The following is a 16226-nucleotide window of genomic DNA, read 5'->3' on the forward strand; positions in this document are numbered from 1 at the left end:
AACAATAGGGTTTGTGTTTTTACAAAGACTTAATTCCATACATTTGAAAAATCTAGGAGAGATTGAGCATGCCAGATTCTCTTTTCCCTTGGTAATTTATCTGTTAAAGTCAAAGATAACAGCAATCATAGAAAACAAAAGTAGTATTAAAAATTAAAAATGAGATCTAAATTGATTGAAATTTGCACTTCAGTTTTAATGACATTATGCAAAAATAGATTTTTTGTAAACTAACTGAAATATGTATTTCTTTCTCTAGAGGATATAGCCTTTGATAAGGAGTATACTGAGTCAATGTATAGACATATCACACACAAACACACACACAACTACGCAGGCTTTGATTTCTCGTAAGTGTGAACAAAGAGAAGGGCCGGGATCTCAGCAAAGCAACGTTAACCACTTTTATGCTACTGCTGCTCTTTGAGCTATTACTAATATCCAAGGGATGGGCTCACTGGTAGCACAGAATCCAAGTGATCAGAGACTATGATCCTTCACTAAACTGTCAAAGCAATTAATTTCAAAATCAATAGTTCTGAAAAAATAAGAACTAATCCCACAACTAAAACATCAAAACAATCTTTCAAAAGGCTCAAAACAAATATGTCTCCACATTAAACTTAAACACAATTTTATGTTCAATACAGGAATTGTATGGGTGTTCATATATATTACTGTACAAGGACTCATATTTCAAGTGATAAAACTTAGAATCAGGAAGTTTTGTTAGCCTTGAAAGGAATCAAATCAGCTTTAAGCCTGGGGGCCTTTCTTAATCACATCATAGGAGTAATCAAACCCTTTGTGACATTGAGCACAAACTTACATCACATAGGTGGAACAGCCACTGCTTTTTGTTGTATTGAGTCCTGGACAGAAGTTTTGTCCCCAAAATTCATTATACTGCAAAGCCTATAACAAGGGGGAACAGAAGTGAAACAGACCTGGATTCCAAAAGTTTCCCAGAAATTATCCCAATGATGTCAAGTCTAATCTTAATTTTGTATTTACAACATGCCAAAGTCTCATATTCATAGTCTATTTCCCACAAAATACCTTATTTTCCCTGGAAATCAAGAGGCCTAAGCTTGGGATGTTGCTTCCCATTGGCCAAAAGTCATTCCTTCATCTCTTCCCAATTTTATAGTCCCATAAACACTACAACTAAAATAATACAGTGGTGATCAAAGGTAATGTTGATTTATGATAATTATGTTTTCCTCAAAGCTAGTTGTAATTATGTGAGTTAGAAATTTGGTTATACATGGATGGACAGTCACTTTGGAGTTGATTGGCTTGCTAAAGCCAATACAGTTAAGAGTGTATTATAGTCTTATTTTTGCTTCTTCTATTTTCCCTAATTTCTCTACAACCTTCATCTTCCTCAAACAATGAGGTGATTGGGGAAAATCCCATGTGACTCCTGGAGTTTGTACTAACTGAGGCTAATAGGAGATTCTCAGTCATGAAAGGTAACTCCTGGATAGGACTCCTTCACTGCTCATGGTCAAAACAATATGGATAGGCTTTTTTTCTGTTGTATCCAGCTTGGGAATACATTTCCTATGACAGATGAGGACAACTTACCATATAACCATAGTGAGGGATACTTAAGTACTGAATCCATGACAGCCAAGGGGCAAAGTTTCCAAAATCCAGTGAAAAACTTATCAAAATCTAAAAAAAAAAAAAAAAAAAAAAAGCAAAAACCATGAAACCATGAATCGGAACAAGTCCAGTGATTTTACGAGAAATTCTAGATAAGTCTCTCCAAGAACTCTAGAATTTTCTATACACTTCTGCTAGGACCAACTCTTTCTTAAAATTTCTTCAATACCTCCACACAGCTAAGATAGTTTATGTATTAAAGGAAGGACAATATACCTATAGTCTGTATTATACATTCATTTATTTGGGAGATTCAGGACAATATTATCTATATTATATTTTCCACTTATTTGGAAGATTTGTAATTATCAAGAATAAGTCCTCTAATTTCTCAGTAACTGCACATAAAAGAATACCAAGAAGTACAGTTATCCTTTGGTAGCCCAAGGGTATTGGTTCCAGGATATCTAGTCCACAGATACCAAAAATCTGCAGATGCTCAAGTCCCTTATTTTTAAAATGGCATAATATTTTCATGTAACCCACATACATTCTTTATGCATAAATAAAAATATAGTGTGTTTAAAAAATCATTTTAATATTTCTTGATGCCTAATACAACATAAATACTACGCAAATAGTTCATATGAATAGAGCAAAATGACAAAGAAATAAGCACATATACTCATTGTAGACATAATTTTTGCTTTGCATAGTATTGATCTGCAGTTGGTTGGATCTTTGAATGTGGATCCCATGGACATGAAGAGCTGATTTTACTGACTATTCAAATTATACTAAATCATATGTACCCAGTAAGGAACCTGACAGTCTAAGAACAATCCTAAGCATCACATGCCCCTTTCTACTTTCATACAACATGTAATTTGTTATTCACAAGGGTCGACACTATATATCCATTACATTAGGAATCATCTGGAGCTTAGAAAGGAGGCCTTAGAAAACCCAAACCCTAGACCTGATAAACAACATAGTGTGGTGAAGTACAGCAGAAAACATGGTCAATCCCTCCATTTAAAGCTACCAGAAAGCAGTGTGGCAATGAAGATGCCAGGAAAGACTGCCGGAGACACACAAGAGACAACTGCGAGGTGCACATAATGCTTGTCCTAACTGGCCTGAGGTACCCTGGAATATTCGGAGCAATGACAATGCTGTGGTTTTGTCTGCATGTGTTAAAACTGGACCTAACCAACTGCTTAGTATATAAGTCAGCATCTCTGAGTAAAATGTGATCCTGGGACTGATTTTTAAATTTCTACATAGAAAACCTTACATAATAATTAATCATATCTTTTATTTGTTGTATGACAGTGTAGAAACTATAAACAAGACATTGCTTTCTCAGTGATATACATTGATTTTTGCCAAATTTATACATGAAAGAATTAAACTTTGGCAAGAGCTTATGCTAATTATGTATCTTTGAAAGACAACTCCTCCTACTGTAGAAGAAAGGATGTGTGTATTAATAGGATAACCACTCCTATTTGATGTCATTGTGTGGCAAAGGTTGGTAACTAGTTTCTGCTGATTCATCATTGTGAGTGCAAAATTTAAGGCATAAAAGATTAAAACTAAGTAATCATTAAAAGCAAAAGCAAGCAGAAAAATATTGATATAAAAAGCATCAGGAACCCATTAATAGGGTGACCTTGTACTCTGAGTTTGGGATTTCCAGTGTTTTTAAAATACTCCTTTGCAAAATGCAAAAGTCATTCAAGTTAGACTCCCCATGTGGCACAACTCTGTTAATGTCTCATGGAACTTAACTTTGACCTTGGAGAGTAATGAACCCAACTGAACTACCTCTGCTCTTAACTAGCTGGCAGTTCTCAATACCAGCATGAAAGGCAGACAAATAGCTTATTTTTATGAAGGAAGTGCCTAATCATTTTTCTTCTGGTGTTTGAATTTCCAATATATCAAGATTTTATAATGTCACCAAGATGTTCATTTAAAAGCTGTTAGTAAGGACATGTTAATTAAGTTTAACATAGTTCACATTAAGCACCAGGGAAAAAAAAAAAAACAAGATAAATGCCAGAAGGAAAGTGGTACATTCTCTAATATAAACAGGATCTTAGTCCATGCACATCCTTAGGTCTATGCACAAAATCCTCAAAGCAGGTTTTACAGGACAGGTGAAAGAGCGGGAAGGAACAAGAGGAAAAATTCCCTCTCAGACAATCACAGTTCACACTCACCATCATCAATAGAAAATATAGTCCCAGAATTGCTGCTGTGAAAAAAATACTGTGAACTCCAATAGCAAGGATCAGGGAACCAGTTGAATAAGCCACCATCAAAATGGTAAGCATCGTTATGAAGAAAGACTTCACCCCTGGGTTCAATCCTTTGAAAGAAAAGAAAGGGTCAGTTTACCTGCCTAGGTTCCCATGTATTTGACACTTGTGTGTGTGTGTGTGTGTGTGTGTGTGTGTGTGTTTGTGTGTATATACACGCATGCACTAATGACAGTATAATACTCTGAAAAAAAATAGTATCAAGATGAAAAGTTGTCATCCAAGACCGAAATACCCAGGGACATTAATTGCATCGTTCACCACTGTATAACGTTACCACACAGATTTATTACACTTTCTACCAAAGCATTTTCCCATATAACACTGATGTTGCCCTATGTGTAATTTTGACCAATTCAGAATTGGTGAGGTGGACACAGGCAACATATCTAGCCAAATTATACTGCCTTCTCCTATTAAAGGAAACTCATCAACAGCACATCCATGTACTCAGACATCTTTACATTATTCACTGTCTGCTATAATGCATTTGTCAGCAAAAAAAAAAAAAATCTGGGATCACAATTCTATATTTTTTTTCTAACAATGGTTTTAATATATGGGAAGGAAAGAGAAAGAATCCATACGCTGAATACCCCTAGACAAATCCTATTACTCTGATTCAGATTGGAGCCAAATGAAGTTTCTTCAACCACCTTATGAACTCTAATGAGTTAAGGCTCACCATCAGTCTTACTGCAGGAACACCAATCCGGACTGTGGGGGAGGGGTTAGATTACATAATTAATTATTTAAGAAACAACTTTTATTTATAAACTGGAAGGTTTACACTTTCTCAGTGGTTCTTACTCTGCAGTGTATTGTCAAAAATAGATATTTCTGTGATGTGTGTATATGTGCATGTGAGTGCATGAGAGAGAGAAAGAAATACATTTACATTCTCACAGCATGAGCCTGGGAAGAAGCCTGAGCATAATGGACGAATGAATGTGTCTATGGCCATTAAACAAGTATTCTTGTTAAATCCCTGAATTCAAAAGTCATCATCTTTCTTTAAACAGGGAAAAGGAGAGGGAGAATAAATATGTGTATGTGTGTGTGTGTGTGTGCGTGCGCGAAACACGTGTGCGCATATGTGTATGTGTGTGTATCTTGATTTTTTAGCTCTCTCTTTGTATCTCTAATACCTATTTATAGTTTTTCCATTTATATTTTATCTTTATGTAGAGGTATAGGTACAGAGACACAGAGAAAAATTGAAAAGCAATAAATATCCCATTATCTCCAACATAGTCTCAAATATGAAGGGATTCTTTACATGTTTTTGTATGAATCACAGCATTTTACTGACATAAAATGTATTTATAGCTTTGAAAGTTCAGTTGAGTCCAGTATGGTGCCATACACCTGTTATCCCAGGAATTGGGTTGACCAAGAAAGGAGGATTCCAAGCTTAAGGCAAGCCTGAGCAAATTAGCAAAACCCTATCTCAAAATAGAAGTGTAAAAAAGGGCTGGAGATGTAACTCAATGGTAGACGAATTGTATAGCATGTGAGTGGCTCCAGGTTCAATCCTCAGTACTGCACACACACACACAAGTAACAAATAAAAATAAAAGAATTTGTGTAGAACAGTATCGACAACTGAACTACCATTTTAGAAAGTGAGGAATGAATACTTGCTCTCCTGGCTTATGACTTGATCTTTCGTTTTGGAAACCATAAATATGTTTACAAAGAGAAATTGGTTTTCTTTCATTTGTAAGACTACGGACACATCCTCTTTATCTTGTTACTTACCTAACATGAAGTATACTGTACAAGTAAATAGAATAATTGTTAACAAACTCCTGGGTAGAAAATCAGATAACAGTTTTCCAAAGAAGTAAGAAGACACTCTGTAGTATCCACTGATATACTCTTGTCTGCAGAACAGAAACACATACCATATATCCCAGATTAGTCCAGGAAGGCACAGCCCAGAGGAGACTCTGCTGTGCAGACTCCTGCTGCCACCAGGTCTGACACTGCAGATGTCCAAGGGTTGTAGGCTGACCCCCACCCCCATGTCATTCTCCACTTCAGGTGCAGCCTCCCTGGAGCATCAGCCCCCCAAGGCTCTTGCTGGGATCCTCTCATGACAGAACTCCTCCTGTGCTGCCCACTCTGGCCAACATCACCCCTCCAGGGACAGAGTCTGCATCTCCTCACTTTCCTCAGAGGCTATATTTCTCCTCTGAGCTGGGCTCTGCTTGAAGAGCAAAACGTCGGGCTAATCTCAGTGATAACAGAGGCTTTTCTTCTCCCCACTTATGATTGTGACAAAGGTGGCTTTATTATTCTCCAAGGCTCTACATGCAGGTGCAGTTTCCTAAACTCCTTTCATTTTATTTATTTTTAATTTTAATTCATTTTATTTTTACCTTTATTTTATTTATTCATTTTTATGTGGTGCTGAGGATGGAACCCAGGGCCTCGCATGTGCTAGGAGAGCGCTCTAGCACTGAGCTACAATCCCAGCCCTCTCCTTTTACTTTTGCTACTCTCATGATTAAAAAAAGAAGAAAAAAGACTTCTTCCTTCAATGATCATATCTTTCAACCATACACCCTTTCAGATACTAAATCCTCATCTTTCCTCTTGTTCACATGGATTTCCTGTATTTTCAAACTCTTCCACCAGTATCTTCATTCCTTCCCTCTCTGATGATTGCTATCCTTGGTGCATATGTAAGCACAGGCAAATCTCCTTTATATTTGAAAATCTCAAGAGAAAAACTGAACCTTTTCTTCTTTTCCTTTGATTCATTCCATTCTTAAATCCACGGAAGGCTGCACACCTTCAATTCTTTGTCAGCTTTACCTACTACTGCTAATTTGCTGATTAACCCACCACTACAATTCGACCTAGCTCCTCAAAATGTTCTTGCCAGAGTCATCTTGATTTGTTATTTTCTAGAAACAAAAAGATAATTTCAGCCCCTCTATTACTTGCTTTCTCTGCAGCACTGGAATTTGCTGACTACACCTCACCCCAAAACTCACTCTTCCTTTGGCAAGAGGCCCCATACACTTGACTTTCTACCCTGTTCATTTTTTTTTCAGATAATACTGGTTATCTCTGCACATACTTTGAAAGCTCATACTGTACATAATAGGTATATATGATTTGTATTCATCCTTTAAACAAATCAACATATGAAAGAAAAGAAAAATACTGATATTCTCCCAATCAGATCCTTGGTCCAATTATGGATATCACCAATTTAGTCAACAGACATCAAGCTCCTTCCTAAAATAGAGATCTACTCACATAAAGAGCTTCTTCTCAAGTGCAAAGGTCTCCTTTGCTGACAGGTTGGGTAAACACTGAAAGCCAATTAGCAGACAGAGTGTCCAGGTCCTGCCAGGACAGAATAGAAACAAAAGAAACATAGTTTTTTTTCCCATAAAAAAAAGAAAGAAAGGAAGAAGAAAAAAATTACTATCCTGGTTAAAAGAGAGAGGAAGAATGACCCCATGACGTCTCTCCCTGTGTAGGGTATAGAAATTCTGTGTGGGAAGACAAAAAAAAAAAAAAAATCTGGGGTTGGATATTGGCTATAGTTGCACAATGAGCAGGTGCTTGATGCACTAAATAGTAACTGCACATTCAAAAAGGGTTGAAAGGGTAAAATTTATGATGTATACAGTTCAACAATAAATAGATACAAATATATATGAAAAATAAAATTAATTTTTCCACTCATTTTTCAATGCATGAACACATCCTACCCACAATGAATATAATGTTTATCAATACTTAAACTCAAAAAAATATGAAATGGATTTTTCCAAGCTTGAAAAAAATAACAGCATTGATTCAAATTTACTTACCTAATCTGGATTTCGGTGCAATCATTTTTTAGGTGAAGGAGAATAGAACTCGTAACCAGTCCACCTATGATTGTGGTAATGATCTTTTTAAAAAAGGAAAATGAAAAAGATAAAGAAATAATTTCAATTAGAAGTGAAAAATGTACACCATTTATGATAAAATATACAGCTTCATAATCAGATTTCACCACTGAGATAAACAATTTACATGGCTTGGCCAAAGTCTCTGAGAGAATCAGAATACAGTGCACACTATTACACTACTTTCTAAATTAAGTTGAACATTAACCTGTTTTTTTTTTTTTTTTTGAATTGAGAGAATAACAGAGCAGATATTGGAATGGCCAAGACTCCTCTCAGTGTCTACCAAGTATTCCCAGTTCAGGGCCCAGTTCAGGAGCAGGACCTATGAATGTCCTACAACATAGTAGCAAAGCAATGCAGGTACCTGGCAAAGTTGATCTGGGAACAAATTAAAGACCATGCAGCTTAGAGGGATGACTTCAACTGAGCTCTCAACTCTTCTGCCAGGAAACATGCACATTTTCTACCTGCCCATTTCCCATAATCAGGATTGCAACCAGCATCTCACATATGCAAGGCAAATATGCTCATACTGAGCCACATCCCCAGCACTTTTTGTTTTGCATAGGGTCTTGCTACATTGCCCAGGTTTGTCTCTAACTTGTGATTCTCCTACCTCAGCCTCCTGAGTAGCTGGGAATACAGGCATGTACCAACATATTAGGCAACTATTTTATACTTTAAGAAGTTTCAAGTGAAAATTCTTACATTAGAAATAAGAAAAAGAAAAGAAAATACTCATAATTCTTAAGTAGACTATATCAGAACCCAATTGCTCCCACATAAGAATCTCACAGCAAAATGAAAAGAATCTTTCAGATTACCCTCTCTATAGAGGTCCTGTAATTAGGCAGCAAGTTTTTGAATGAACGCCAGGAAATCCATCTGAGTTGGTGACAGAAGGAGGTGACATAGGTGGTTTCCATGAAGGCTGGGCTCCTCTTCTTAAGACCACCTGAGAGTTCTTCTAATTCAGCTTTTGTGTCTTTGTACAGGGAGGAGTTAGCATAAAACTCAGCTAATGTTTTTGAAACTGTTTTTTCTCTCTTAGGAAATTCTTCATTGTGGCTGACTTTAGAAGAAAAATAGATAAAGAAGGGAAATATTATTAGCAGACAAGAACTGACTTAACCCAATTTTCTGTGACTCATTTATGAGATAACAATTTTAATCTAAAACTATCACGAGGGTTGTCATTGATGTAAACATTAGTAAACACAGCTAATTGGCCAGATTCTGCCATAATCATATGGATAGAAAAAACTCACTCAACCTTTCCCTAACAATTTGGATCTCAGTTCTTGAAATAGACTTCTTACCACAAAGAGTTATATTTCTTAGTATAAAACCTTGTCCTTATTTTCTACTAGGAGAAAATACATAAAGTACCAATTTTTATTATAAAAGTACAATAAATAATAAGCAAATTTATTTTTAGTGAATTTTCCTCTTACAATAACAGCATCATATAATTGCTCATTCATAAATTGAATATAAAACACAGCACTCATTGACAATAAAGTCTATCTATTGGCTGGCATCAGAACATGGCATAAATGAATTCACAAAGCTAAGTTTTAATGAGCCACCACATTGCTAAGCTTTGGTCAAACCAATTAGGCAAATATCTGTGAATCTAAAAGATTCACATACCTTCATGGTCTTCTTCCTCTCTGTTTAATACCACAGCAGAGGAAATTCCATAAATGACGTCCAGGAAGAAGTCAGCAGGGTCATTGTGGGGCTCACAGGAATAACCTGTAAAAGGAGACACCCCAAGAACTCAGTGTGATGGTCTTGGTATGTAAACAGGTCTCATTTCCAGAGGGTGACGGAGGTGAAGCTAGGGAAGACAGAATCTTAAAATTTCTCCCTCCTCTTCTTGCTCTCTTCTCACCTCACAAATTTGTACTTTCTTTCATTCTATTCATTCATGCAGACTTTCAACAACATTCTGTCTGCCAGCAATACATGTGTGGGTATCATAAATCATGAAACTCGAACAGCTATCAATATGCTCTGGTGCTTCCCAGTACTAAGCTTAGTACTTCCAAGTAAACTTAGTACTTCCCAGTACTAAACTTTAGTACTTCCCAGTACTAAAACTAGGTCCAGAAAAAAAGCATTAAACATCCTGGGTACAGGATGTTTATGAGTTCACATAGTTCACATAGGGACTGCTGAAACTTCCCTGTGCATGCAGCAATGACTGCTTCTCTGCCTACTGAATTTGGAGGTGCAAATGATCACCTCACATGCTGCCATATTCCAAATATGGAGCAGCATTCTTGAGAATATGAGCAGCAGGTTATACCTGAACTGCCACCTCAGCTTCTTTTGGCACAATCATCTGAAAAGAGCCTGAAGTCTCACTCTCAAATTCATCTCCACTGGATTCTCCAGACTCATACATGCTTGGTTAGATTTATTTTATTTTATTTTTCAAATAGTTTGTTAGTTGTTGATGGACTTTTACTTTATTTATTTATTTACTTATGATGCTGAGAATTGAACTCCGTGCCTAACACACTCTACCACTGAGCCACAACCTAAGCCCAGGTTATATTTAAATGACAGAGATTAAAATAAACAAATAAAAAATTAGCTAGTGAGTATTCACCACTGCATTTGGAGTCATGGAGAAACACGTATGATTATCTCCAAATGTCTTTGAGTAGATTTTTGGAGCCATTTTTAAAAAACACATAATTCAACATGAAATAGAACCAGGCACCTCAGAAACATTGGTTCATTAAAGATGAATTTAGAACCACACATTCTATTGACTATTATTCACACCCATTCAATTCATAAATCTTAAATATAATGTTTCTAGAAGGTGATGTAGCATCTTCATGAGCCCTCATCAAGGCAGAGCAAGATCACTGCCAAGTCAACATAGAAAAACCACAATTGGATCTATGATCATGAAAAAAGTAACACTGGAACTTTCCAAAAATATTGAAATGACAGAATAACTAGATGACAGTACAACCAGTTAAATAATGAACTTTCAGGAAAAGACCATTGTTAGGGTTGGGATTTGAAGTATTTCCTTCCCCAGATTCATATGTTTAGAACTTGTTCCACATGTAGCAATGTTGGGAGGTGGGACTTTTAGAAAATGATTGGCTCTTGAGGACTATAATCTCCTTAGTGAATTAATACATATGATTAATTAAAAATATGAATAAATTACTGGGAGATGGGACCTAGATGGAGGAAGTTGGTGAGTGGGGCCATCTCCTTAAAGGTTTTATGTTTCCCTTGCCCCCCCCACTCTCATTCTACTTCCTGAATGTCTTGAGCTAAGCAGCTTTCCTGTGTCATGTCCTTCTGCCATGAGGTTCTGCCTTATCACAGTCCCAAAGTAAGGGAGCCAACTGAAGGTGAACTGAAACCTCTGGAATCATTAGTCAAAATAAATCTTTCCTTATCAAAGTTGATTTTCTCATGTATTTATCACAGTGATGAAAAGTCGACTATCAGAAAATATGTACCAAGAAGAGGAGTCATTGCTATGACTGTGCCTACCCATGTGGTTAAGAAGCCTTTGGAAGTGATTTGCAGGAGAAATCTGGAAAGGTTTGGTGATGACAGCTACAGAAGCCTTAAGATGTTTTAAACAGAGCTTATTGAACAATTCTGGTGGGAGGTCAGAAGACCAGAATGCCCATAGGAGTGCAGACAGTAAAGATTACATTCATGAGTTTCAAATGGAAGTGAGGACTCTTTGGGGAACCAGACTGGAGGCCATTAGTGATACATCCTGGCAAAGAACATGTGTACACTTTTCCATGTCCTTAGGCTTTGTATGAAGTTGAATTTAAATGTGATGGACTAATTAATCTGGTGGAGGAAATTTCAGTGCAGCACAGCATTTTGATCTGTTTGACCATCTTTATAATAAAAATCAGGACTAAATATCAGAGCAGAAAGATTTTGAAAATTTTGTAGTTTGGCCAGAATTTAGCATGACTAAAAGCAAAACAAGTATTTCTCATAGAGACAATAGGAGAGATGCCTTGAGGGCATTCAGGAATTGACCAACCTGCATAACAGGCTCAAGTGTGTAAAAATGAAAACATATTGAAAGACTTTAAGAAGAGTCCTTAGCACAGGGGTGCCTAAGAAGTTCTTTCCCTAGGATTCCTTTCACCCTGTGTTATGGTTTGGATGTGAGGTGTCCCCCAAAGGCTCACATGTGAGATAATGCAACAAGATTCAGAGGAGAAATGTTGGGTTGTGAGAGTGTTAACTCAATCAGTGATTAATCCCCTAATAGGGATTAACTGAGAGTAAGTGAAGTGGTAGGGAGCTGCTGGAAGAGGTGGGAATTGGAGGCGTGGCTTTTCTATCAGGCACGTGAAGACCTGTATCCCCTTACTGATCATCATGTGAACTGGTTCCCTCTGCCACACTCTTCTGATGTTCTGCCTCATCTTGAGCCCAGAGGAAAGGAGCCTGCTGTCTATCCATTGAGACCTGTGAAACTGTGAGCCCAAAATAAACTTTTCCTCCTCTACAATTGTGCTGATTAGGTCTTTTAGTTGCAGTGGTGAAAAAGCTAACTAAAACACCCTGCTTAGCGGCACATGCATTCAGAACTGCTGCAACCATGGTTCAAGAGATCCAGAATAGAGCTGTGGCTGGTTTTACAGTTTGCTGTCATCCACATGATGCTGGTTTTGCAGGAATGCAGGATGCCAGAGTTAGAGGAGTCTCTCAGACTTCAACAGAGAGTTCAAATGAAGGCCTGAGAGCCAGATAGTGTGTTTCAGAGTTGGAATCCCTGAAGGTGAACCCTGAGAAGGCAAAGTGTGAAACTTTGAGAGTGAAGCAAATGATGCACTGGAATTCCAGGAATTAAGAGATCCCTAGAATGTAGAATGTCTCCCAAGGAAAGCTGCAGACTAGGAGCAGAACCAGAAGAAGGAGCCATAGGGGTTACAACCAGTAAGGACAGAGGCAGAGGGGCTTCCCCAGCCCTAAGAGCCCAGATCTTGCTACCATTGTCTCAGAAGCTAAACGTAGACCTACAGAATTTAATGTTTTCACTGCTTTGGTCCAGTCCCTTCATTCTATGTGCCTGTTTCTCCCTTTTAGAATGGGAAGGTTTACTCTGTCATTATATGTTGGAAGCATAGAACTTTTTTTTTATATAAGAGTTTACACCTAAGGTTTTGTCTTGAATCTCAGAGGAGACATTGAAATTAGACTTTTGAGACCTGGTAGAACTGTTAAGGCTATGGGGATTCTTGGGACTGAATGCATTTTGCATTATGAGATAGGCATGAGTTTCTTGGGACCAGGGTAGAAATTTATGGTTGGCATATGAAGTGTCCCACAAAGATTCCTGTGTACAAGGCTTGGTCCTCAGTGGAAAAATGTCCAGAGGCAGGGCTTTTAAGAAACAATTGGATATAAAAGTTCTAACTTCATGTGGATTAGTCCATTTGATGTATTAATAATTCCAATTATTCCTACTGGGAGGTGGGACCTAGTTGGAGGAAATAGATGACTGGGAGCATGCCATGGGGGGATCTGAAATTCCATTCCCTTCCCCTCCCCTCCCCACCTCTCCCCTCCTCTCTGGTCATCATTGACCCTGCTCCTCCTCCTCCTCTTCCTCCTTCTTCTCCTCCTCCTCCTCCTCTTCTCTTCTCTCTCCCTCTCCCTCTCCCTCTCCTTTTCCTTCTCCCTCTCTGTTTCTCTCTCCCTCTCCCTCTCCCTCTCTCTCTCTCCATCTTTCTCTCTCCCTTTCTGCTTCCTATCAGCAATGAACTGAGCAACTTTCCTCTAACATATTCTTCCTCATGAGATTCTTCCTTGTCTCAGCTCAGGTCCAAAGCAATGGAGCCAGCTGACCATGGACAGAAGTCTCTAAAACTGTGAGCCAAAATAGATTATCTTTTTATAAGTTGTTTTTCTCAGGTGTCTTGTCACAACAATGGAAATCTGACTACCAATCAATGATAACTAAGAATCATAACAGACAGGTCCAGTAAAAATACTCAGATGCACACACACATGCATACTCAGATAGAAGAGGGAAAAAGAAAGAGACCTAAAAATCAAGCAAGCACTGCCAAAATGAAGAAAAATTCTGGCACCAAAGTAACCAAAGATGTTTTCGGGTGGTGGAATCCCAGGTACCTCTATATTATCAACCAGCACTCCTGTGGACTCCTCTGCTCTCTCCCAACATAGGATGAATGAAGGATCAAGTACATGCAAACAGTCTACTACACCTGCTGATGATAAGTACTCCAAAGCCTTCTGTGCAGGACCATGGTATATTAATTTTCCTGAAGACAAGATGGTGAGGCTGTCAAACAGCTTGAAGATGAAATAGTGAGGTCTATGAATAGAGAAGATAACTGTTCGTCCCTGCTGAGAAATCCTAAGTTAAAAGGGAAAACAATGAATCATTAAATATATGAATCCTGAACTTCTTGGTAAAATATTTTATTCTTGCTTTTTGACCATTTGTTCCCAGTTCTACTTGATTTTCTCTTATGAAGTTCTCATCTCATTTTATATTATCTACATGATTACTGGGGAAATGAAATTCAATATTTTTTATTAAAAACACTAGGACATGGGCTGGGGATGTCGCTCAAGCAGTAGCTCACCTGGCATGTGCGGGGTGCTGGGTTCGAACCTCAGCAACACATAAAAATAAAGATGTTGTGTCCACCGAAAACTAATAAATAAATATTAAAAATTCTCTCTCTCTCTCTCTCAAAAAAAAAAAAAAAGACTGGACTTCTTAAAGGATTGTGAATCAACAGTCTAGAATCTACTATAAAGATTCCTGGATAGTCTTCCCAGATTTTGAATTAAGGTCTAGGGGTGGGTAAAGGGATTAATTTTCATTTTTTATTTTATTGTACCTGGGATTGAATCCAGGGGTGCTTAACCAGTTAGCCCTCTTTTATTTTGTATTTAGAGACAGGGTCTTATTAAGTTGTTTTGGGCCTTGCTAAGTTGCTGAGGCTGGTTTTGAATTGTTATCCTCCTGCTTCAGCCACCTGAGCTGCTGGGATTACAGGCATGGGCCACTGCAACTGGCAGGAGTTTATATTTTTAAGAAGCAGCCCAGGTAATCTATAAGTACACTTGAGTTTGAGAATGAGTTATAGAGTAAATATTATTAAAGGTGTCATATGATAAATTCTCCTTGATCATTTATATCTTTTAGGTTTAATTTTCATTCTTCTAACCTGATAAAACAATTAACATTACTATGTGTTTGCTAAATGCTTTAGAAAAAGCCATGTTTTCATGTTCACAATATTCTTATAAGGCGGTTCCGATATAATTATTTTCTTCTTTTTACATTTCAGGCTTAACGTTCAAGCAGATGATCAAAGGGTCATCGAATACTAGGGAAAAAATTTTGAATTTGATTTCTGGTTTAATTCTACAGTATAAACAGTGTTAAACTTCCTTTACAAAGGAGTTATAGCTTATGGGTAGAAGACACAATGACAAAATCACTGTTGAAAAACTATATTTGAAATACTTTAGGGACCGGGCATGGAGGTACATGCTTTTAATCCTAGGTATTCAGGAGGGTAAGGAAAGAGGATTGCAAATTTGAGGCAAACCTGGGAAATTGAGTGAGACCCTGTCTTTAAAAAAAAATAAAAAGAAAACAAAAATTAAAAGAACTGGAGATACAGTTCAGTGGTAGAGCACCCCAAGGTTCCAACTTTACTACTAAAAAAAAAAAATATGAGAAGACAGCTTGAATATGCATACTTGAGAAGCACCTAGTATATGCTAACTGTGTGTGGAAAGATGCTTTGCCTCAAAGATAATCAGGCCAGTAGGCCAATAATTTCAGTACAATGGGAAACAGAATTAGATGAGGGTTCCATTTAAGCAAAATAGGAGACTTACAACCCATTATGAAGATAATACTAGTAGAACATCAAAAGTCTCAACAGGAGTGATCTAAGAAAAGAAGACAGCTCATTCTTGAAGAACAAAATAAACAAAGCATGAAATTTTAAAAAATGCTTATTTTGGAAACTAAAAGAAGCTCTTTTTTTACAAAGCAGAACTTATGTGTGTGTATGTGTTTAATAGTGAGATATTAGATGTTGGATAAAGAAAATAACTAAAGAGATCCCCCAAAAAAAAGGGATGATTAAGTCTTCACTCAAAAAACACAACTGTAGCCAACAGGTATTAGGGAGCTAGACTAGGAGCAGGAAGCATAATTGCATGACAGCCCCGCTTCCCAAAATGTTGTCTGAGGACCAGTGGCAACGTTATCAGAATCCCCTGTTTGATTCTCCTGTGGAGAATCTTAGGCTCTATCTCAGACTAAAGAAATAGAATATGCATTATAGCTAGA

General features: G+C 37.4%; 1 protein-coding gene and 1 pseudogene across 1 annotated transcript in view; one reads left to right on the forward strand and one right to left on the reverse strand.

Annotated features, from left to right (window-relative positions):
* The window catches only part of LOC143385791 (broad substrate specificity ATP-binding cassette transporter ABCG2-like), a 564412-nt pseudogene that overhangs the window by 351595 nt on the left and 196591 nt on the right, over positions 1-16226 (forward strand).
* LOC143385786 (broad substrate specificity ATP-binding cassette transporter ABCG2-like) overlaps positions 1-16226 on the reverse strand; it is a 29315-nt gene that overhangs the window by 1183 nt on the left and 11906 nt on the right. The window contains exons 6-14 of the mRNA XM_076841324.2: positions 14110-14261; positions 9512-9616; positions 8683-8930; positions 7775-7857; positions 7212-7301; positions 5700-5824; positions 3840-3988; positions 1591-1680; positions 830-915 (exon numbers count right to left, since the gene is read on the reverse strand). Coding sequence (XP_076697439.2) covers positions 830-915; positions 1591-1680; positions 3840-3988; positions 5700-5824; positions 7212-7301; positions 7775-7857; positions 8683-8930; positions 9512-9616; positions 14110-14261 — 1128 coding nt within the window. The remainder of the gene's footprint in view (positions 1-829; positions 916-1590; positions 1681-3839; positions 3989-5699; positions 5825-7211; positions 7302-7774; positions 7858-8682; positions 8931-9511; positions 9617-14109; positions 14262-16226) is intronic.

The sequence above is a fragment of the Callospermophilus lateralis genome (assembly GCF_048772815.1).
Source record: "Callospermophilus lateralis isolate mCalLat2 chromosome 8 unlocalized genomic scaffold, mCalLat2.hap1 SUPER_8_unloc_1, whole genome shotgun sequence".
Taxonomy (NCBI): domain Eukaryota; kingdom Metazoa; phylum Chordata; class Mammalia; order Rodentia; family Sciuridae; genus Callospermophilus; species Callospermophilus lateralis.